The 20,454-nt window shown below is 60.8% G+C and overlaps 2 protein-coding genes and 2 pseudogenes across 2 annotated transcripts; 3 read left to right on the top strand and 1 right to left on the bottom strand.

The window, feature by feature from the left end:
- LOC148596071 (polycystin family receptor for egg jelly-like) overlaps positions 1 to 20,454 on the bottom strand; it is a 365,012-nt pseudogene that overhangs the window by 179,953 nt on the left and 164,605 nt on the right.
- On the top strand, positions 873 to 9,636 carry LOC148596079 (maestro heat-like repeat-containing protein family member 2B). The gene is made up of 23 exons (XM_088530630.1): positions 873 to 897; positions 1,177 to 1,298; positions 1,669 to 1,794; positions 2,032 to 2,197; positions 2,529 to 2,627; positions 3,135 to 3,286; positions 3,709 to 3,852; positions 4,209 to 4,301; positions 4,489 to 4,558; positions 4,673 to 4,786; positions 4,964 to 5,037; positions 5,275 to 5,394; positions 5,584 to 5,691; positions 6,173 to 6,320; positions 6,711 to 6,751; positions 6,956 to 7,100; positions 7,316 to 7,368; positions 7,623 to 7,746; positions 8,036 to 8,181; positions 8,387 to 8,512; positions 8,623 to 8,772; positions 9,146 to 9,225; positions 9,630 to 9,636. The coding sequence occupies exons 1-23, from the start codon at positions 873 to 875 to the stop codon at positions 9,634 to 9,636; spliced, it is 2,433 nt and encodes an 810-aa protein (XP_088386756.1).
- On the top strand, positions 9,526 to 13,284 carry LOC148596080 (maestro heat-like repeat-containing protein family member 1). Its single transcript, XM_088531018.1, has 10 exons — positions 9,526 to 9,700; positions 9,882 to 10,017; positions 10,152 to 10,238; positions 10,694 to 10,798; positions 10,982 to 11,105; positions 11,363 to 11,475; positions 11,888 to 12,042; positions 12,282 to 12,441; positions 12,728 to 12,894; positions 13,143 to 13,284. Exons 1-10 carry the CDS (start codon positions 9,687 to 9,689, stop codon positions 13,282 to 13,284), a joined length of 1,203 nt encoding a protein of 400 aa, XP_088387144.1. The 5' UTR covers positions 9,526 to 9,686.
- Positions 13,763 to 20,454, top strand: part of LOC148596081 (protein maestro-like) — a 34,360-nt pseudogene continuing 27,668 nt past the window's right edge.

The following is a 20,454-nucleotide window of genomic DNA, read 5'->3' on the forward strand; positions in this document are numbered from 1 at the left end:
ACTATTCTCTTTCTCATATAGTAATGGTTAGGTCATTACCTTGCTTGTTTTGTCTGTTGCTAAAACCAAGTGTGTAGCAAGGTTAATGTTTTGTTAAATGTACCATTTCATTTCTGTATTGTCTTAATATTAACAGTGAAATAAGACCATTCTTTCCATTGATGCCTGGTTCTGTCCGTTGCCTCCCGCCCCGTCAATTGGCAGAACATGTCTGGCAGTTGCATGCAAAGCCTGGCAAACCGAGGGAAAAGCAATGCTGCAAACACAAATTCCTCCTTGTCAAAGACACTGCAGTCTTTTTCCCCTTCCTTCTTGCTGTGACAGGTCCCACAGCAAGTCTTTTCCCCTCTGAGTCCCTGAGGTGAGATGCTGCATGTTGTGCAGCCCTGCTTTTCCTTCTGCTTGCCAGGCTTTGCATGCAATTGGCAGCCACAGTCTTGGCAGCTTGTGACCTGATGCCATCAGGTTCTGGGTGCTAGTGACGCCTCCCAGGCAGCCGAATGAGCTGGCACTTGTGTGAGCAGAGGCCTGAGCAGCTCCTGGGTTCTTTCTGCTAGAGCGATTGCCCCTGTGCAATGGCAAGGGACGGTCACCACTCAGAAGGGCTGGGGGCCAAGGAGCAACTGTGAGTGCTGGAGCCTGGGGCAGTGCCACGTTTAGGGAACAGGAGGCCCCAGTGTCTGTCACTCCATCCCTACCCATGCCCACGTTGCCAGCAGCCCTCTGTGAGGCGTCACAGCGGTCCCCACGGGTCACAGTGGCCCCCGCAGGTGACCTGTCCCTCCCGGCACTGCTGCTGCGTCAGTGGCTTGTGATTCCCGAGGGAGGAGGTGCTGCTGGAGCAGTGCATCCGCAGAGGGAGTCGTGCCGCGATGGGGGTGCTGCGAGCGCTCCGAGGTGGGGGCGTCCCCGCGCTCAGTGTCTCATGGGGGCGACAGAACCTGCCAGCGTCCACGTTCCAGGCTTGGGCAGAGCGCGCCTGAGCCCCTGGGGCCGGCCCCGAGCTGCCGCAGCCTCCTCTTCCCCAGCCTGAGCAGGGCTGGCGCCAGCAGCCTCTCCTGTCGCCCCGTGCTCCAGCTGTGCAGGCTCTTGCCCTGAGCTGGGCTCTGTCCCTACGGCTGCTGGAGTGACACAAAGCTGGTGCTGCTTTCCTTCCAGGTTGCTTCACTTGTGCAGGTGCCCGGTCGAGACCTGCACGCAGTGAGGATGGTGGGAGTGTGGCCAGCTCTGTTCCTGTGGCCATTACTACCTTTGCCGCCATCGTGACCTCGCTGTTGGACCGCCTGCAAGACGCCGAGGTGAGCAGGGGTGTCTTGATGGGCTCCGTGGGGTTCGAGGGCTCCCTGCAGCACCCTGACTTCCCTGGGTGCCGCAGACTGATCTCCTGCAATGCTGCCTCTCCCCTCGGGCTGCACCTCATTCCAAAACGTGGATGCTGTGTGGACAATCCCTCGCGCCCTCCTTGATGGCAGGAGGTGGCAGCATCTCTGGGCTTGGGTGTCCACATTAGGATTTGGGTTCGCACGAGGAGGTCACAGAGCAGGGCTTCTCTCCCGCTGCCAACGGCTGTGCTGAGCAGTGCCAGCAGCTGCTCCCTGGCATCGGCGTGGCCAAGCTGCTGTGTGTGGGGCAGCACATCCCATGGCTGCTGTGTCTCTGTGCCCCCAGGATGGCAGAGCGGAGGAGACCTACCGCAAGCTGGAGGGCGTCTTATGGGGCGAGGAGAGCCACCTGCAGAGCTCTGTTGTGGACAGAGCCATAGCGGTGGCATTAAAGGACCTGCGAGCGGCGCAGGTGAGCTCGTTCTCTCTGAGGGTGACCTCAGGTGCTGGCCCCTGTCCCGGCCGTCCCGTGCAGGAGCTTCGCGACACATTGCGGTGTGGGGTCAGGGGATGTGCAAAGAGGAGCTGTGGGGCTGTGTGTGCGCAAGGCGTAGCGGGAGCCCCGCTAGCGCCTGTATGTCCTGCCTGGAGGCCGAGCCCTGGCAGAGGGTCAGTCCCGCTCCTGCCACATGCAAAATGCTTCTTCCAGGATGCGCCACTTGCTGTGAGGACGGCCGCTAGCGACGTCCTGGTGGCGCTGGCCCGCAGCCATCTGCGAGATGTGGTGTCGGCGCTGCAGGGCCACCTGCAAACCCTGCAGGAGATGTCGGAGGAGTTCGTCCTCATCACGCTGCGCAACGTGGCTGCCCGCTATGGTAGGGCCCCCCAGCTGGGTGCCAGCGGGTGCCAAGCAGGAGAACGGACCCCTAGCCCTGCCCCAAAGACCCAGGGCTGCACCAGAGGGAAACCAGCAAAGAGCCAACACACCAGGCTGTGCCCCACGCTGTCCTCCCCAGTTTAGGGCTTCCCCACTCCCCGTGCCCCTCGAGGAAGGTGGTTGGCACAAAAGTGGCCTGGCAGGAGCCTCCCTGCAGCGGGCTCTCCCCCTGGCCCAGTGCTGTCCTGGCAGCGGTGCCGGGAGATGGAGCCCGTTGGCCGCCGCGGCTCTGGGTGGCCAGGGCTGCCCACACGCTGCTCTCTCTGCAGCCCTGCAGTGCGTGCCCTTTGCGGGGAGCACGCTGTCGGCCCTGCAGCACGTGCTGAGCGCGGCGGGGAGCGGCCGCACGCTGCGTCTCGTCTGCGACGGTGAGTGTCGGTGCTGCAGCGCTGCCGCCAGCGGCTCTGCGGCCGGAGCCGACGGCACTGGGTGCCGCTGGCCAGAGGAGCTTCTGGCTCCTTGCCCGGCCTCTGCTGCCACGTGTGCCTCCTGGTTCAGCTGCCTTTGGCCAAGCTCTGCCCAGCCTGGGCTCCCCCGTTCCCTTCCCTTCCCTTTCATTGAGCACAGCCTGCTTTGCTGTTTGTGGGCTTAAAGGCAGAGCCCGGGAAAGAAGGGCCAAAACCACGAAGGTTGTGCTGAGGGGCAAACGCTGGGGCAGGAAGAGGCTGGGGCTGCAGCGGGCAGTGTTGGAGGGGAGAAGCAAGGCAGCGTTTCCACCCGGCCGTCTCGTGCCATGGCGCAGGGTGTCTCTGAAGCCAGATCTCCGTGCCACCCTTGCAAGGCCACAGTGGGCGGAAGGAGGCCTGGGGGCCACTGCAATGTGTGGTGCTGGTCAGAGGTTTTGAGGTGATCCTGTTTCCCTTCCTGTGCTGCAGTTCTGGAGCAGTGGTGCAGCGGGATAGCTGGGTACCTGCATGAGTGGGATAAACAGGTCTTCCCTCGCCTGGAGGCCACCCAGCTCTGCGCCCCGGTTTACCCGCTCTTCTGCTACGTGGGCAGACACTGGCAGCGGTGCAAGGGGGAAGAGGTGAGCCTTGCTGCCCTTGCCGCCATGGGCAGCCACGGGGACGTCCGCAGGGGCCAGCGGGGCTGTGCACGGGGCCGGGTGAGGGCTTGGAGGGAGCAGGCTGGTTGGAAAGCATCCCGAGCCGGGAGCCTTCAGGGAGCGCTGACGTGAGCGGTGCTGACAGGCAGGAGGGGACATCCGTGCAGCAGCCCTGGGCCGAATGCTTGGGGCAGGCAAGAGGCGAATGCTGGGGCCTTCTAGCAGGGCAGCTGGGGGTGGTGGGAGGAAACGCTCCCTGTGCTGGCGAGCAAGGCCTTCTTGCCGGGACTGAGAGGAAAAGGAGAGCCCTGTGCGGGAAGTGCAGGCTGGGTGTCTCACGGGGAGGCGGGTGCTGGAGAGAGCCTCATCCCTGCATGTGGCGGCGTCTTGCTTTCCCTCGGCAGGCCAAACAGGCTGTGCTCAGGGCAGTGGGTGCCATGATGGCCGTCCTGCTGCACGCGGAGCAGTACCGCCAGCGCGCCTGGGAGCAGCTGCTCTGGCTGCTGCACCAATACCGAGAGGTCCGAGATCCCCTTGGTGTGACCATGGTGAGGCACTGTGCGGGGCACGGCGCGGCCGGGGCCTGCGGGGGAGCAATGAGGTGTCGGGGGGTTGCAGGGCGCCAGCAGGAGCTGGGTCCCTTGGAGATGGGAAGAGGGAACGGGGCCCTGTGGCTTCCCGGGCTCCTGCTGGCAGAAAGCAGCAGGGCAGAAGGGCTGGGAGGGCGTGTTGAGTGCCTGGGGCACGTGGCTCCACAAGGGACCCTGCGGTGCCTCCCAGGGCTGCGGGTGTGTGAAGAGCTCTGTGAGTGCGTTCAGGCCGTGGTTTTCCCAGCGATGCCTGTTTCTGCCTTCCTGGGGGCTCGCGGTAACTGCTGCCCTCTCCCTGCCGCGCTCCCTTGCAGAGCCTGGGCCGTTTCCTGGCAGCTGTGGCTGGCATTCAGAGCCGCGGGCCACGGGCCCACCTGCAGGCCGTCAGTGCTGCTGTGCACGAGCAGGTAAGGCCTGGCGGCGCCTCCCTGGCCTGGGGCTCCTGGGCAGCCTCGGCTGCTGCCCAGCCCTGCGTGTGCCCAGGGCGCTGCGCTTGGCGCGTGGCTCTGCACCCAGAGATGCCCGCGAGAGGTTTCCTTTCTGTCCCCCTCTCTGCCAGTGCAACCTGCTGTGAAAGACACTTTGTTCCCACAGCTCTGTGATGAGATCGATCCGCCCCGGCCCGAGCACAGGGCAGAGCTGTGCCGCTGCATGGTGCTGCAGGGTAAGGAGAGGAGAGCCGGGGCCGCACTGCTGCGTCACCGCAGCTCTCGCAAAGCTGCACACGTGGGAAGACGCTGGGCTCTCCTGACCAGCAGGATTTCTTTCTTCCCCACAGCCCAAATCTGCCCCGAGGAGACAATCGTCTTCCTTTATTTCAAACTGAGGAACGGGAGCAAGGCCGATCGTGTAGCAGCTGTGGGAGTGCTGCAAGCTCTGGTCCGCTCTGATGGTCAGTAGGCCAGGCAACAAAAAGATCAGCATCCTCCCCGGAATGTGCTGCTTCCTTTGAGGCACAGGCTGGCACCCTTTTTCTGCCCTGCTTGTGTGTGGGAAGCCAGGGAGCTGTGTGAAATCCCTGCGGAAATGGGGACTTGGTTTCAGCACCGCCTCTCCGTGTCTCTTGTAGTGCCTGCCGTGCGGGAGAACCTGGCCCTGTTTGTCAAACTCGCCGAGTCCATGTGCCACGACCCCATGTGCCAGGTGAGCTGGTCTGGACAGAGCCATTGCAGGGCAGAGCAGGGCTGTTCCAAGGCAGAGCCTGGCCAGGCCTTTGCCATAGGCGGACGCAGGCTCCGGGGCAGGGGGCCGGCGGCAGCAGCAGAGCAAGGGCTGCTGCCGCCTCCTCATCCCGGCCTGGGCAGAGGGGCTGCAGCGCAGCACAGGCAGCTCCCCTGGGGCTTGGGGCCGGCTCGTGACGGCAGCCTGCCCTGCCTGCAGGTGAGGATGGCCGTCCTGCATTTCATCGGGGAGCTGCTGCGCTCCAGCGGCCTGGGCTGCTCGTCATGGGACGTGGTGGGGCATCTCTTCGGCGAGTTCTGCCGTGCCTCGGGCAGGCTGGTAAGGCAGAGCGCAGCGCCACGGCTGCACCTCATGGCTGTGCCGCACTGTCATGGGTCTCCCTGAAGGAGCGGAGCCCAGCGCAGCCGGGCTGCCAGTACTGGTGCTGTGGTGGGGGGCATCCCCATTGCCAGGCCCCGTGGGGCCTGGGAAGGGGCAGTGACAAATATTTGCTACCCTGTCCCGCAGGCTACAGGGAATCTTTGTGCTGTGGAAGCACATGAAGAACGGGCCATTCGGCGCCTGTGCTGGCACATGGTCAGCACACTGGATGTCTCCAACGGAGCGGTAGCCCAAGTGAGTTGTTCTCGCCATGTGCACCGGGACGCCCACCTTAGGCATGAAAGCAATCAGGGAGAGCTGGGTGTGAGCTCTCTGTGGCCAGACTCGCTCATCCTGTGCGTGCTGCAGCGCATGAGCACCGCTGGGCACGCGCCTTGGCTGTGTCCCGTAGCCCATAGAGGCCTTGGGAGGGGCTGGCGAGGCCGAGGGGCTCCCGCATCCCTTTGCCACAGGGAAGGGAGCTGCCCCGGGGGCAGAGGTGTGCCAGCCGCTCTCAGCAGGCAGCCAGAGCGAGGGAGAGGGAAAGGGGTGCGAAGCGCGGCAGGGAGAGGGGCAGGAGGGAGAGGAGGAGGACAGAGCAGGAGCAGAGCTCCTGAGCTCGTGAAGGAGTGAGGCCAAGGGCCCAGGCCAGGGCTGGAGACATGGAAATGACGCAGGGACTGGGACGGAGAGGCAGGAATGCCCTCGTGCCAAATGGTCTGGTTCTTGTCCGCAGCTCCTGTGGCCGAAGCTGCTGCGCTACGTGGTGCCAGTGCAGTACACGGGCTTGCTTGTGCCACTGTGCTGCTGCCTGCGCGCCCTGGCCGAGAGGCGTCAGGAGACTGAGCGCGGGGAGCCCAAGGCCCTGGAGCCTGAGGAGCAAGGTGGGGAGCAGCAGGTGCCGGGCAGCAGTGCCGGGCTGGTGGCGCGGGACAGCGCGTGTCCCTGCAGCCCTGCCAGGCCCTTGCGGGAGGTGCGGGGCTGCAGAGGGCAGAGCAGTGTCCGCTGCCAGGCGCGAGGGCTCTTTCCATGCGGCCCTTCCCGGCGGAGGCGCTGGGCACTGCTGCTCGCAGCTCTCCTGGGGCCCTGGGGCTGGTTCCTGCCATACCAGGGCTGTCCTTGTCCCTGTGTGCATAGTGCCGGGAGCCCGGCGGTGCCGCTGTGCAGGCGCTGTGGCCGGGGTGCCCTTTAGCCCTGCCTGGCAGCATGGGAGGCGGCACGGGCAGGGCCCAGAGGGGCTGGGAATCTCACGCTGCCTTCCTTTGTGCCCACAGCGGCTCTGCCGGCTCCCCAGGCACTGCTGGCTCGCCTGCTGGTGAGTTCGAGGAGCGGGGAAGGAGCTTTCGTGGCCGGGCAGAGGGTGGGAGAGATGGTGCCGAGGCCGGTGCAGGCACCTCGGGAGGAGGCAGGAGTGTGCGAGAGGCGCCTGGGGCTCCCTGCCTGCCTGCCTGGCTGCCTGCGGCGCAGCCGCGGCTTCCGAGGCGGGTGCGAGCCCCCCGTCTCTCTCGCGCTCTGCTAGGTGACGGCGGCGGTGGCTCCGCATGCGGGTGGTGGCCGTGGCGCTGCGGCCCTGCAGCTTCTGCAGGTGCTCCCCGGCATGATCCACAGAGCCGTGGGAATGAGCTGGGCTGTAGAGATCCCCCTGCTGCTGCAGCACCTGGCAGGTAAAGCGTCGCTGCCAGGGACAGGCTGGCGGCAGAGGACGCAGCAAAATGCTGTCAGCTCCCAGCCTGGCACCGGGGAATGGTGCCAGGTTTAGGGATGCTTGTCAGCCCCCTGCGCTGAGCCTTTGGGCTGTTGGATTGCAAAGGAGACCCTGGGGCTCTGCTGGGGGCTCAGGGCGCTGAGAGCACAGGGTCTGCCTCCTTGGGCTTTGCAGGAACAACCGCCAGCTCCCTGGATGTGGCTGAGTGGGAGAGCCTTGTGCTGAAGGTACAGCATGTGTGTGGGGGCCACAGCTGGATCGGGCGCCCAGGGTGTGGAAGAGTGTTGGGAGGAACCTGGGGGCTCCCTTTTTGGACACTGAGCAGCACAAGCTCCTGCCAATTCCCCGGGCTCAAGCATCGTGTTGGGGGAGAGACAGAGGCAGATTTTAGAGGGCCAGTTAGGGAGCTCTGCCCATTAGATGTGCAAAAGGGCCCAGGCAAGGGCAGGGGGTGTTTGCTTCATGTCCCCCTCTGCCCTAGTTCCTGCAAACATCGCTGGAAGCCATCGCGAGCGACGTCTGGATTGTGGGCCTGAGCCAGGAGCTGAGCCAGCAGCTGGGCAGCTCTCCCCGCCTGTCCTGGGAGAAGGTTTGTTCCCTGCGCGGTGTCGCTGCCGCTTCTGGGGCGCCCTGAGGGCTGCAGCACCAGCAGAGCCCTGGGAGGCCGGGGCCCACGCACGGGCTGGCGGGGCTGCTCTGCCCAGCGGGCTCCTGTCCCTGCTGCTCTCGCTGCCCAGGAAGGCGCTTGCTCTCCCCTCCGCGCCGGGCTGGTGGCTGTGCCGGGCTGGCCAGCGCGTGCAGTTGGGGCTGCTGCCGCAGGCGCCTGGGCTGCTCTCAGCACGGTGGCACCGCTGCGGCCTGGCCCTGTCCCGCCGGGCAGGGCTGTCCCTGCAGCTGGGGCCTGGCCTCTCCTCTTGCAGCGCTTCCTGTACAAGGCTCTCGGCACGGCCCTGGCAGCTTGCGGGTGTCTGCGCCACGTGCGAGAGCAGACCCTGAAGCACCTGCAAGCAGCCAACTTCCTGGAGCTGTGGGAGGCGCAGGTGAGGGTTCCTCGCACAGCCCTGCGGTGCGGCAGGGTGTCTCCTGCGTGTGCCTGGGGCGCAGGGGGTCTGTGTGACCCTGCTCCAGCACAGCTGGTGCCCTGTTTGTGGCTCTTTCCTTGCGGAAAGGTCCTTCCTGACCACTGGAGCTGGTCACGGCTGGGTGCTGGGCTGGGAGCGACTCCCTGTTTCTGCTGCCTTGCAGGGAATGGTCTCAGTTGTGTCGCGCTGCGCCGAGAGCCACTTCTCGCTTGCCTTGGCCTGCATGAAGGAGTTCCTGGCAACTTTGAAAACCCAGAAGGTAAAGGGCCCAGGGTGCTCCTGCTGGGAGGTGCCGCTGTTGGGGCAGGGGCAGCTCCTGCCTTAGGAGCGCACTGAGTCTCGGGGCAGAGCAGGGCAGCGGGCTGACGTCTCGGTGCTTCTCTGGTGATCCCCCGGCAGGGCGACACGGTGAGGACACGCGCTGCTCGCGCCACGCTCATGGTCACCTACGGGCGGATGTCGCTGCGCACCCCCAGGGAGCAGCTGCTGGCCCACGTTGAGAGAGACGTCGTGGGCAACGTGCTGGGGCTCTACAGAGAGGGCTGCCAGGTGGGAGCTCGCGGCGTGGGGCAGAGGCGTGTGGGTGCTGCCAGCTGCAGCCCCTCCTGCTCCTCCCGTCACGCACCTCTGCCGCTGCAGCCAGGCGAGCGCTGCTCAGCCTGCTGCCCGTGTCCGCGATGCACGGGCTCTTCCCAGGCAGCACCTGGAGCAGCAGCTTCCCCTCCCATGGGAGGCTCCTTGCCAGCAAGGGAGAGGGAGGGGACGTTTCCGTGTTGGGGGGCAGGTACCCAGGGTGCTGCGGGGCCCCCAGAGGGCACCATGTCCTCCCTGTGCTGCTCTTGGAGGCAGATTAGCCCCAGCCCCACTGCCCTTCCCACCCTGGGGCCCTGGCTGAAAGCCTCTTTGTCTCCCCTGGCATCAGGACGCACAACTGAGGCTCTCCCTGGTGCAGAGCATCACGGAGATCAGCCTTGCCCTGCAGGCTGCAGGCGGCAGCCCCAGGTTTGAGCTCTGCTGCAAGCGGGAGCTGCTGCAGACCCTGGTGGTGAGTGCCCAGAGCTGGGGACGTGGTGCAGGGGAGCCAAGGGCTGGGCCATGGGGTGGGTTTGTGCAGGGGCGCGATGCTCTTGCAGGGTGGTATGCAAGCTCCTGATGGCCACGAGCTGCATCCCCAGCTGGCAGGGCGCGTGGGGGCTGGTGCTGGGGCTGCAGCCGGGGAGCAGAGTGCATCCCAGCGCTGCAGAGCTGCTGCCTTTTCCTGTAGAGCCTCTGTGGGAGTTGTGAGGCGGTGACAGGGCTGGTGTCTGTGGGCTCGGGCAGCTCAGCCCGTGGCTCGGCCTGGCAGGAGCTCCCTCCCGCTCTCCTGCCCGCTGCCTACCTTGTGCCTGTCTGTCTGTGCCTTGCAGGAGGTGATTCAGGAGGAGCCGCGGGAGTCCCCAGTGCAGCCCCGGGCCCTCGTGGCCATGGAGCAGTTGAGGTAGGGTCTGTTCCTGACACTGTGGGTGCCAGTGTGTGTCCCAGCACAGCTGGCTGGTCTGGCTGAGGCTGCGGGCACTGGGTTTGGGGTTGTGGATTGGGCCAAAGGCAGTTGTCCTCTGCCTCACTCTAGTGCGCTAGTAAGCACCCTCTCTGTGTTCTCTGCCCTTTTCTCCTTTCAGCAAGCTGAAACCATGTCTGAGCAGGGGGGAAATGTGCAGGCTCCTGGCTCAATGCTGCCAGGCCATCCTGTGCCATCATTATCCAGAGCAGCTGCACATGAGAGGGGAGACGGTGGCGGCCGCTTCACACATAGTGGTAGGTGCTGGCCTGCTGGGTCACCCCTGAGCAGGGAGCCAGCACCAGGCACCCCAAACAAGCAATGGGAATCCCACTGGCAGCTGTGGCATCTTTGTGGGGTACATGGCCTCTCCCCTGCTTTCTGGTGACAGGCCCCATCCCTGCGAGCCCTGGGACAGCTCATGGCAGCCCTCCAGCAGGCAGAGCCGGTCCCCATCTGCTTGGGGGACGTGGTGCAGGTGAGTGCCCTGGGGCAGCGGGGAAGGCGTTGTTGCTGCCAGAACATGGCAGAGCCAGGGGAATCAGGCCTGCGGGCCTGATCCGTGGAGGGGAGCTCTTCTCTAACTTGATGCCATCTGTGCACATCAGTGGGAAGTGATATGGTCCTAGCTTCAGGCCCCCTCACCCTAGGCTTGCATCCACGCTTTTCCCATCTGCAGCAACGTTCTTGCAGGCAACTTGCAGTGTCCTAGATGAGCAGAGCTTCTCCCACTTGTGCAGCTGTGAGCAAGGGCTGATGCACAAATGAAGGCTGCCCGTGGCGAGAACCTGGAGTGGGAAGGTGGCCACAGCAAGGGCTCCTCACGTGGGGCTGCAGTGCCCAGGGAAAGCAGGGGCACAAAAGCAGCAGGACCCCTGGGGAGGGCTGAAGGGCGAAATTCAGGCCATGGTGAGACAGGCGCTGTTGTGGCAGGTCCTGCGGCGCTGGCTCACCTCGGCCCACCTGTGTGAGCGGGACGGAGCGCTGCAAGTGTGTGTCCAGGTGCTGAGCACCTGCAAAGAGAGGCGCGAGCAGAGGGTGAGTGGGGACCCTGTGCCAGAAGCCCTGCGTGGGCGGGCGGCAGGTTCTGGGTGTCCCAGGGCTGCAGGGTGGCCCCTTGGTCCCGCCCGGCTCCGCCAGTGCTCGGGGCGCTGCAGTCGGGAGAGGGCCAGCGGCCGTGGCGATGCCGGTGACCTTCGTGCCTGTGTCTCGCTCCCGCAGCGAGGTGGTGCCTGCCAAGAGTTTGGCTCTTTGGTGGGACTGCTGGGGCCTCTGACATGCGAGGAGACAGCCGCATCCCGTCGGCGGGCAGCGACCTGCCTCTGCCTCCTTCTCCAGAGAGTTGGTGAGAGGAATAGGCAGGCCTGCCCCTGCTGCTCCCTGCGGGAAGGAGCCCAGCACCAGGCCCCATCCCCCTGCGCCGTAGCACCTTGTCCAGCTTGCAAAGCCACTGTGTTGCCTTGGGGGACACTGGCTTTGTGCAGCCTTTGCTGGCCTCCCCCATGTCCTTGCTCAGTGCCCAGGGATCTGGAGGTTGGCTCCCCATGAACATCACTGCCCTTTCTGATAGCTCCCCATCAACGTCACTCCCCTTTCTGATAGTTCCAGATGAAAATATGGAAGTGGCGCCATGGACCCAGGTCTCGTCTCTGTCTGAGAGGCTCAGTGCCGTCACCTTTGGGTCTGTGCTGGCAGCTTCCACCAACATTGCCAAGGTACCTGGCCCTCGAAAAGCCCAAGGGGGCCATGACATGTTTGTGTGCTCGTGTGTGTGGGAGCGCTGCTCTCAGGACACGTGTTTTGCATCTGAGCAACTCCTGTGACACGCTCTTTTGTGTTTCTGATTTCTCTCCAGCTTGTCTGCAAATATTTTCCCCGAGGCCAGGGCACAGGCTTCATGAGCAGCATCACGGAGAGCCTGCTGTGCTCCAGGCCCATGTGCATGTGGGCTGCGGGTCAGTGGACACTGACCTTCCTAGGGGATTGTGTTGGCAGCATATTCCAGGAGGAGGTGAGGGAGGCATTTTTTAGGATGCCTTTGGCTGTTTTCTGCAGTAGTGTGTTGGCCCCGAGGCACAATGGGGAAAGGACACACCGAGCCTTTCTTTCTCGCCCACCTCCTTTCAGGTGCCCGAGCTCGTGTCCATCCTGTGCACGTGCCTGCGGAGCACCCAACAGAGCACTCCCCGGCGCGTGGTGCTGCGGGCCATGGTCCAGTTGTGCCGCTCTCACCAAGAGCCGGTGCTGGGCAGCCTCCTGCAGACACCGCTGCCCATGGACAGGTCTGTGCAGCCGCCCTTCCCACTGCCATCAGAGCCAGCCGCGGGGCTCGCCTGCATGGGCGGCCCTCTCGGCAGCCAGTGCTTATGCCCCGCGCAAGGCTGAGCGCTGCAGCTCGTGTCCCTGCCAGGACCTGGGCACCGACAGTGCCCGTGGGCACAAGGAGGGTGTATGGCTTCTCCTGGGGTACCTTGGGTAGCCGGGGATGCCGGCTCACGTGCTGGCATGTGTTCCTTTGCAGCAACACAGCAGAGATGTGGAGGAGCCTGGGGAGAAGCGTTGTGGGCTGCCCAGTCCTCATCCACTTGACAGAGAAGCTGGGGGCAGCTGGAAAGAGCCACAGGAGCAACCGCTGCGCTGGGGAGCTGGGCAGCAGCCAGGCAGCCCTGGAGCCTCGCACGGTATGGCCAGCAGCCCCGGCGGCCGTGCCGCTTTGCACGTGGTTTCCAAGCGGTGCTTGAGTGCGAGCGGGATTCCTGCCCTTTGTGAGGGCCCATGGAGCCTTGTGGGGTGCTGAGCTGGTGTGGTATCACTGTGGGATGCTGGGACAGCTTGCGGCTGCCAGGCTGAAAGACTCTCCCTGCAGTGAGAACGGGAGAGAGTAAAAGCCCCTGGGCTGTCAGGGGGATGTGGTCTGCGAGCGATGGCCTTGTTTTACCAGGTGGTTCTTGGCTAAATTCTCTGTAGATCACTCGCGCCCTCTGTGAGGTGGTGTCAACACTGAAGAATGACACCCTGGTTCGGCGCCTGCTTCCCTGGCTGCTTCCAAGCCTCCTGGAGCAGCTCAGTGAAACGCTCGGCGAGGACATGGACCCATCCCTCAGAGAGCTGAGTAGGAGTGACCCACCGGGCAGGTGAGGAGCGGCAGGGGCAGAATCTGTGTGTGCGGCCCGTGGCTTTGCAGGAGCCACCTGCCTACTGCCCTGGTGCTGGGCTGCCTCCGTGGTAGGTGCAGCTGGGCTCTGTAGGGCAGCGCACTGGGCATTGGGCCGTTTCTGCAACTCAGCTGGGTGTTGCGGCTAGGATCCATGGTGGGGCTGTGCTAAAGAGCAGCTTCCCACAAAGTGCTGTGCCTGAAGCTTTCTTTGGCTTCTCCCTGCAGCCTGTTTGTGGAGGCCCTGGAGCTGGTGCTGGCCAAGAGCCTGGAGCACCGGTGGCTGCGGCTGCTGCGGGAGCAGGGAGCGTGGGCATCCTTGGCAGCCCCCCAGGCTCACACGGCCGGCGTGTGTCTCCTGGCAAGGTGAGAGCCCCTGGCAGGGGCCGTGCTGGAGGAAGGGCTGCCGGGAGATGGGGCCTGCCCCGAGCTCTGCTCCAGTGCGAGCGGCGTCTGCACCGGGGTGGGTGCAGCTGGGAGCGGTGCCGCGGGGCCGTGCTGTGTGAGCACGTGCTACAAGGCTGTTGTGCTCTGTGTGCAGTGTGCTGCTGCGCGCGGAGCAGGTCCCGCAGCGCCTGGTGCAGCGGCTCTTCCGCTGGCTGCGTTCCCGCTCGGCGAACCTGCGGCTCACAGCCACCGCGTTCTGTGCCGAGGTGAGGCAGCCGCGGGGCGAGGGGGCTCGCAGGGCTTCCTGCGTCTCACCCAGGTGAGGGGTGCTCCATGCTAGTGCTCACGTGTCTTGATTGCAGCTCATGAAAGACCAGCTGGTGAGGGAGAGGAAGATCGTGACACCCCTCCTAGAGGCCCTGGCAGAGAGATCGCACGACCCTGTCAGCAGCGTGCGACAAATGGCCATGAGGGGCCTGGGCAACGTGGCCACAGGAGCACCCACAAAGGTGAGGCAGCCTCTGGTGGGCTTTGAGCGCAAGCCGAGCTGGGGAGGAGCGCAGAGGTGCTCAAGGAGCCGAGGCGGGTGCAGGTCTGCACTGAGGCAATGCCCTGGCATCAGGGCTCTCCCCTGGGCTTGCTCTGGAAAGCGCTGACGCTGGCACTGCAGCAGGGAGCAGCACTGAGAGGCAAGAACTCATGTGCGTGTCACTCTGCAGCTGCGGAAGCACTGGGCCATGGTGGTGAGAGCACTGCTCGGGGGCCTGGTGGACGTGGACAGACCCGAGGTGGCTGCAGAGAGCCTGGTGGCTCTGACGAAGGTGCTGGGACGACTGGAGGCGAGAGCCATGGGCTCTACCTTTGAAGAGGTGGCCAGGAGCTGCCGGGCACTCTGGGGGGCGGTAAGTGGAGCCGCTGTCTCTCCATGGGCAGACGGGAGCCCACGCGGGTTGCCGTCCCCTGCGGGCTGCTGTTGACAGGGGGCAGCCGTCGCCGGTCGCCTGCCCTGTCGGCAGCGCTGCGCGGTGCCGAGCAGTGTGTGCTAGCAGCCTGCCCGACGGTCTTTCTCGTCACAGGAGGAAGAGGAGCTGCGCCGCTCGGCCTTCGGCCTCTACGGCACCCTGGCCTCCTCTGCCTCAGGGAGGAGAGCGTTTTTCAGCAGGGAGGTGGAGGAGGCCTTTCCCAGCCTGGTGCTGCACCTTCGTGATCCGTCCCCGGCTGTGTGCAATGTAAGAGCTCCAGGCGCCCCACAGAAAGCCCCGTGGAGCTGCCTGAGCCATGGGGGCACTCGCTCCCTTCCGCGTGGGGCTGCAGGAGTCTCCATGGGCCCTGGGTGATGCTGCCCTGCCAGCAAGGTTCCTTCCTCAGTGCCCGGGCAGGTGCAGAGCATCCCCATGACAGGGCCCGGGGCTCTTTTGCAGGCCTGCAAGGTGACCCTGCACCTGTGCGCCCCGTTTCTGGGGTCGAAGAGGCTGCGGAGGCGCTTCAACATCAGCGTTGGGCTGAGCGCGCACGAGATGCAGGACGAGGTCTGCAGACACCTGGTGAGTGAGCTGTGTGCTGGGGCTGTGTCCCTGTGCTGGCTGCCCATCCTGTGACTCCCTCGTCATGGGGTCAACCCTGTCCTGGCCATGGGTGCGCAGGCAATGGGGCAAAGGGGGCTGTTGGAGACGGGGATGAGCTCCCACTGCCTGCACTGTGTCTTGTCACAGGCCCAAGACTGCCCCATGCTGTTCGAGCGGCTCCTGAGCACATCTTGGAGCTGCTGCATGGGAAGCCACCAGGCACCTCAGGCGGCAGCCGTCCACGTCCTGGGTGAGCAGCAGCGGGGGGCTGAGGCGCTGCTCCTGGCCGAGGCCCCGGGTTGGGTTCAAGGTCGGGCTCTGGGGCAGGTCGGGGCTGTGGCCATGCCCGTGCCCTGGTGGCCATGTCCCCATGCCAGGCCTGCTCCAGGACACAGCGCCAGCCACGTGGCTACAGTAGTGGGGCCTGGCTAGCGAGGCGACCAGAGGTTCTGTGGGTGCCAAAAGCCAGGGGGCTCGGGGATGGGGGCCTGTGTGGCCCCAGGGCTGCGTCAGGGAAGACACCCCAGCCGGGCACCGTGGGGTATCAGGGGCCTTGTGCCCATGCTGCTCCCCTCAACGTCGGTGTCTTTGCAGCTCACCTTAGGCCGGAGCACGTCGAGGAGCCCCGTGCTCGACGGGCGGTAGCTGCAGAGCTCTGCACTGGGGGAGGCCAGCAGCGCAGAGCAGGAGGGAAATAAAGCTGTGTCCCTGTGGAGAGGCACTGTCTGTCCGTGTGGGGCTGTGTGCGGTGCGGCAACGGCCCTGGGCCTGCCTCCCTGGGGATGTGGGCCCTGCATGGAGCTGCCTGGGGACAGCGGAGAGCAGGGACTGGAGGGAGGGGGTTTGCAGGCACTGAGCTTAGGCGGCCACTGCCAGGTGCTTTGGGGCACCAGGGTCACTGGGAGCACTGGGAAGAACCTGGGATCCCAAGGCAGTGAAGGATCCCAAAGCAAAGCCAGCTCCGCTCTCCGTCGGCAGCAGCCCGTGGCAGCGGATGAGCAGATCTGCTGCCTCGCAGCCCTGCTCTGCTGCACTGCTGGCCTGGCACAGCTGCAGGTGCCAGGGAGAACCCCCTGCCGCATGGTTTGTTGGTGCCAGCAGCGCGCGGGCAGAGCTGTGCAGCCCCTCTGCGGCACCAGGAGGCTCCATCGTCACCAGAAATGGGAACAAACCCACCCAGCCTGCCCCAGCTTTCCCCAAACCACCCGCCAAGGACATTCTCTGCCAGCAGTTTCCTCCAGCCCCTTTCCCTCTCAGCGCCCAGCAGCTCCCACAACCCACGGTGGGGCTGGAAGGCCCAGCAGTGACCGGCTGTTGACTCATGTGCAATTACACAGCAGTCAGAGGTGGCCCATCCACAGGCAGACCCATCACTCCAGAGCACAGGGTGAAATAAAGCCCCCAGGCCACCAGCAGGCACTTCCAAACGCCGCTTTCAAACCTGCATCAACAAGTCTCCTGCTTGGGAACGGGAGGCTGCCACAGAGGCCTTCCTTTTGGAAGCACTACCTTACAAAGGGTAAGGAGAAACAGTAGATTCTAAGTGTCCCATGTGGGACTCGGAAAATCCTAGAATCCCAGGATTTTTGACGTTGGAAGGGACCTCTAGAGATCATCTCCTGTCACAGGTGCATGACGTGGCACTTGCCTTTGTTGACCCTCAGGAGGTTCCTGTGTGCCCAACTCACCCACCTGTCCAGGTCCCTCTGAAGGCAGCGCAGCCCTCTGCTGTGTCGCCCACTCCCCCCTGTTTTGGATCACAGGCAAACTTGAGCACTCTGTCCCATCTTCCAAGTCATTGATGGATAAGCTGAATAGCACCGGGCTAGAGGAGTACTGGCCCCTGGGAGATACCACTGGCCACAGGCCTCCAACTAGACTCGGCCCCATTTATCACAACGCTGCGAGTTCTGCCATCCAGCCAGTTCCCAATCCACCTCAATGACGCTGGCTTTCCTCCAGGCCTCTGGCACCGCTCCTGTTCTCCATGACCTCTTGAAGATGATAGAGAGGGACTGAGCAATAACGCCTGCCAATTCTCTCAGCATCCGTGGGTGCATCCCGTCGGGGCCCATAGATCTGTGGGTGTCCAGTTTGCCTAAATAATCTCTACAGCAATACTCTTCAACCAGGGGAAGCTGTTCCTCCCTCCAGATTTTCTCTCTTGTTCTGAGCTCTCTAGTCCATGGGGACTGACCTCAGCAGTGAAGGCTGAAGCAAAGAAGGCATTTAGTAAATCCAGCATCTCTTTAATCTCCATCACCAAGACACCCACCCTGTTCAGCAGTGGGCCCACATTTTCCCTCGTCTTCCTCTTGCTGCTGATGTATTTGTTATTGGTTGTCATGGAATGAGTGGTGGTGGGGGTGAGTGACACAGTGCACTTCATTCGTGCATTGAAAGAAATAGTAATAGGTTTTGTTCATGTGGGCGATGGTTTCACGAGATTCTAAAGGCAAGGTCACTTATTGTTTACTGTGTGGGGTACAGAATATACAGAGAATTACCAAGGAAACCCTTGCATTAAGCCATGGGGTTCAGATTGGACCCCCTTGCTTTGCAAACTCTTTGTGAGAGGAGTCTGGGTGCAGCTGGATGCAGTCCTAGTCCCTGACCAGATCAACAGTTTAGGACTAAGGAAAATTGTGCACTGTTATGTCAGTAAAGTTTACAAGTTCAAAAAGAGAGCACACTATAGTCACTTACCATGAATCTGTTAGGATCTGGAAAGGATCTCTTAATGCTGAGGAGCATCCTTGGGAGGTGTCTGTGCTCAAGGGGAGACCCTGGCATGCAGCCGGCTGCGATGCAAGGAAGGCTCAAGGGGTTTTGGGGCTATCCCCATATTTATGGGAGATGATGATTGACTTAGAGTCATTCTTTCATCTCAGAGCAATTCTGGCTGGTGTATGCACAATCAACTTTATCTCCCCCCGAAAATGCAGCCATCAGGACCCTTAATATTGGTTAATACCTGAGTGGGGGAAGAAATCAGGGAGCTACCCACCAGGATCAGATATGTCACTGGTGATTAACACCTGAATAGGGCTACATGAGAACAGTCAGGTTGAGCTGGGGAAGGAGCACACTGGTCACACTCTGCCCCATGACTATAGTCAAGTCATCTAATCGTCACAGAGTGGTGCTATGGTCACCTCTTGGCTCTGTGCCATAAATAGTCTATTGATAATTTTTACACTTACAGGTCCATGGCAAGTAAACGTTTTTAACATGAAGTATTGCTATTATGTACAAATTTGTACCTTTTGGGTGGTTGAGTTTGGGTTATTTGTTTTGTCATGCCCTGGATCTTTATATACAATATATAATTAATATAGCTTATAGATTATAAGTAATGGAACTAATAGCACTGGAGTTAGTAAAACAAATACAGCATTTCCATCTGCCATCCTGCACGCTACTGCAAGAGAAAATAAAAACTTGTTTCGGTGGGGTGAGGCGGAACAGGTTACCCCACTTAAAAAGAAGGGAAAATCCATTGTGCCATTTTTCTGTCTTTTGCACCACTGCTATCAGCAGCTTCCCAGGCAAGTGGGCCACGAGCTTTACCTAGAGTCCTAGGCACAGCACCGATGGATGTTAAATTGACCATCACAGGCTCTCCAGCTGTAATGTTGTTGGACATCCTCTTTTACCTGTAGGTTGAGCACTAAGCTCAGCTTTCACGAAGAATGCTGGGCTTACAGGCCTTCCAGCAGGCCCACAATGATTATTTAATTGAGGGAGTACTTTGGGAAGTTGGTTGTCCCGTTGAGCCTTGTGTGGGTTGAGGCTCTTTTTTAACAAGCCAATAGCTCTTTCTACTATCCCATTTGATTGGGGATAGTTTGGGGTGTGGAATACCAACTGAATTCCTTCTTGCTTTGCCCAATCTTGCTATTTTTACATGAGAAATGTGAGCCGTTATCACTCTGGATAATAACAGGAGTAGGTAGATGTGAGAACCAAAACAATAATCCTTGCACCATACTCCGCTCCTTGGCTTTCCTACACTTAGTTGCTGTAAGCAAGTCAGAGACCCCTTCCACTCCCGTGAGGAGGCCCATTGGCCTTTTTTGGCCATGAGGGCACATTGCTGACTCATGGGTAACTTGTGCACTGCCTTCACCTTCTTCTATTACTTCTTCACCAGTGGTAATATTTAATGCAACAGTCTTTTATAGCCATTTACCATTTACCCTTTTTGCTGAAGCATCTCTAAACCACATATTTTCTGTTGGTGTTCCTTCAATGATGGATGGTACACTAAGAATTGCTGAAGGTTTAAGAGGTTCTTCCAATGCTAATGGACCTGTTTTTACAGGCATCTGTGATTTGGAAACCTTAGTATGCCCTTCCGTTAGCTGCATATTTTCTGCAACTCCTGTTAGATAGGCATATCTAACAGGATATCAGGTGGTAGTGGGGTTTGGTGCAATTCCTTCTGGGGGAGCAGTCCCCTTTAGGACTCCTTCTAGTAAATTAAACGGTCCTCTAGTTTGCACGGGTTGTCCTTGATGTGTTTTCTCAACCTGTTTAACTGCTCAGACTAAGGATAAAAGTCATTTTTCTCCCATTCAGAATGTTGTAGTTTCCTTTCTTTAAATGCAGTCAAGCTAAACAATAAATTTCTTCTTGTTCCATAAGGGCTAGCCTCAAAGTAAGTTACCGTAAGTAACAGTAAGTTACTGTAACTTAGTAACAGTAAGTTACTTGCTGTAACTTACAGTAAGTGGCATGTTCAGTGCAACCCCATTCAGCTATAAGAGGGTCATGGGGGTGTTCTGGTCCCAGTGACTGAATTTTTTCTATTTCTTCTGTTGGAGTATTCACTACCTCTTTGTGTTCTAATTCCCACTTCCAGGCTTTGCCTTTCCTTAAGAGTGAATATAATGGACGGGCAATGATGGAATATCCAGGTAGGTGCTTCTCCAGTATCCTAAAGTTCCCATCAATCCTTGTAATTCTTTCCTTGATCGGGGCATTTGCAGCTCTTCATTTTTTCTTAAGGTATCTGCAGAAATCCCTGCACTGCCAGCTATCCACCAAGGAAGGACAAGCTGCTGTACTCTTAAGAGATGTGAAAGCAGAACAGTTCCCCCATTCTCCATTTACCTATACTGAACATGAACACACTTTCAACCCCTCACTAAGATCTATAAATGACATTTTAGGAATGACACTTAATCCGTTAATTTCTTATATCTAGCCCTTAGCAAAGCCATATCAGCACTGAAGTATAGGAGAATAGAGCTTACACCTCCCTCAAAAACCAGGTAGAGCCTGTAGTTCGATTAGACTGCTCTTATTAGGAGTCAAATTTAAATCATAAAAGTGGAGCGCTTTTGAAATTATAGGTCAGAGTCAAGCCTGAATTTCACATGTGAGTATAGAAAATGATTTCTTCTAATTGTCTTACATGAGCTGCAATAAGGAGCCCAGCTGCTCTCTTTATTCAGGTGCAGTTTCCTTGACTTCTGGGGTCTCAGTTAGAAAAATCTGCAATTTGTTTGCTTCACATGATGTTTTCCTCCAGACACCCTGATGTGTTTCCATGGGCTCGCCCTGCAAGGCAGGCACACTTATCT

Source organism: Tinamus guttatus, unplaced genomic scaffold (genome assembly GCF_059628265.1).
Source record: "Tinamus guttatus ecotype Peru unplaced genomic scaffold, ASM5962826v1 Tinamus_guttatus_pri_ptg000031l, whole genome shotgun sequence".
In the NCBI taxonomy this organism is placed as follows: Eukaryota; Metazoa; Chordata; class Aves; order Tinamiformes; family Tinamidae; genus Tinamus; species Tinamus guttatus.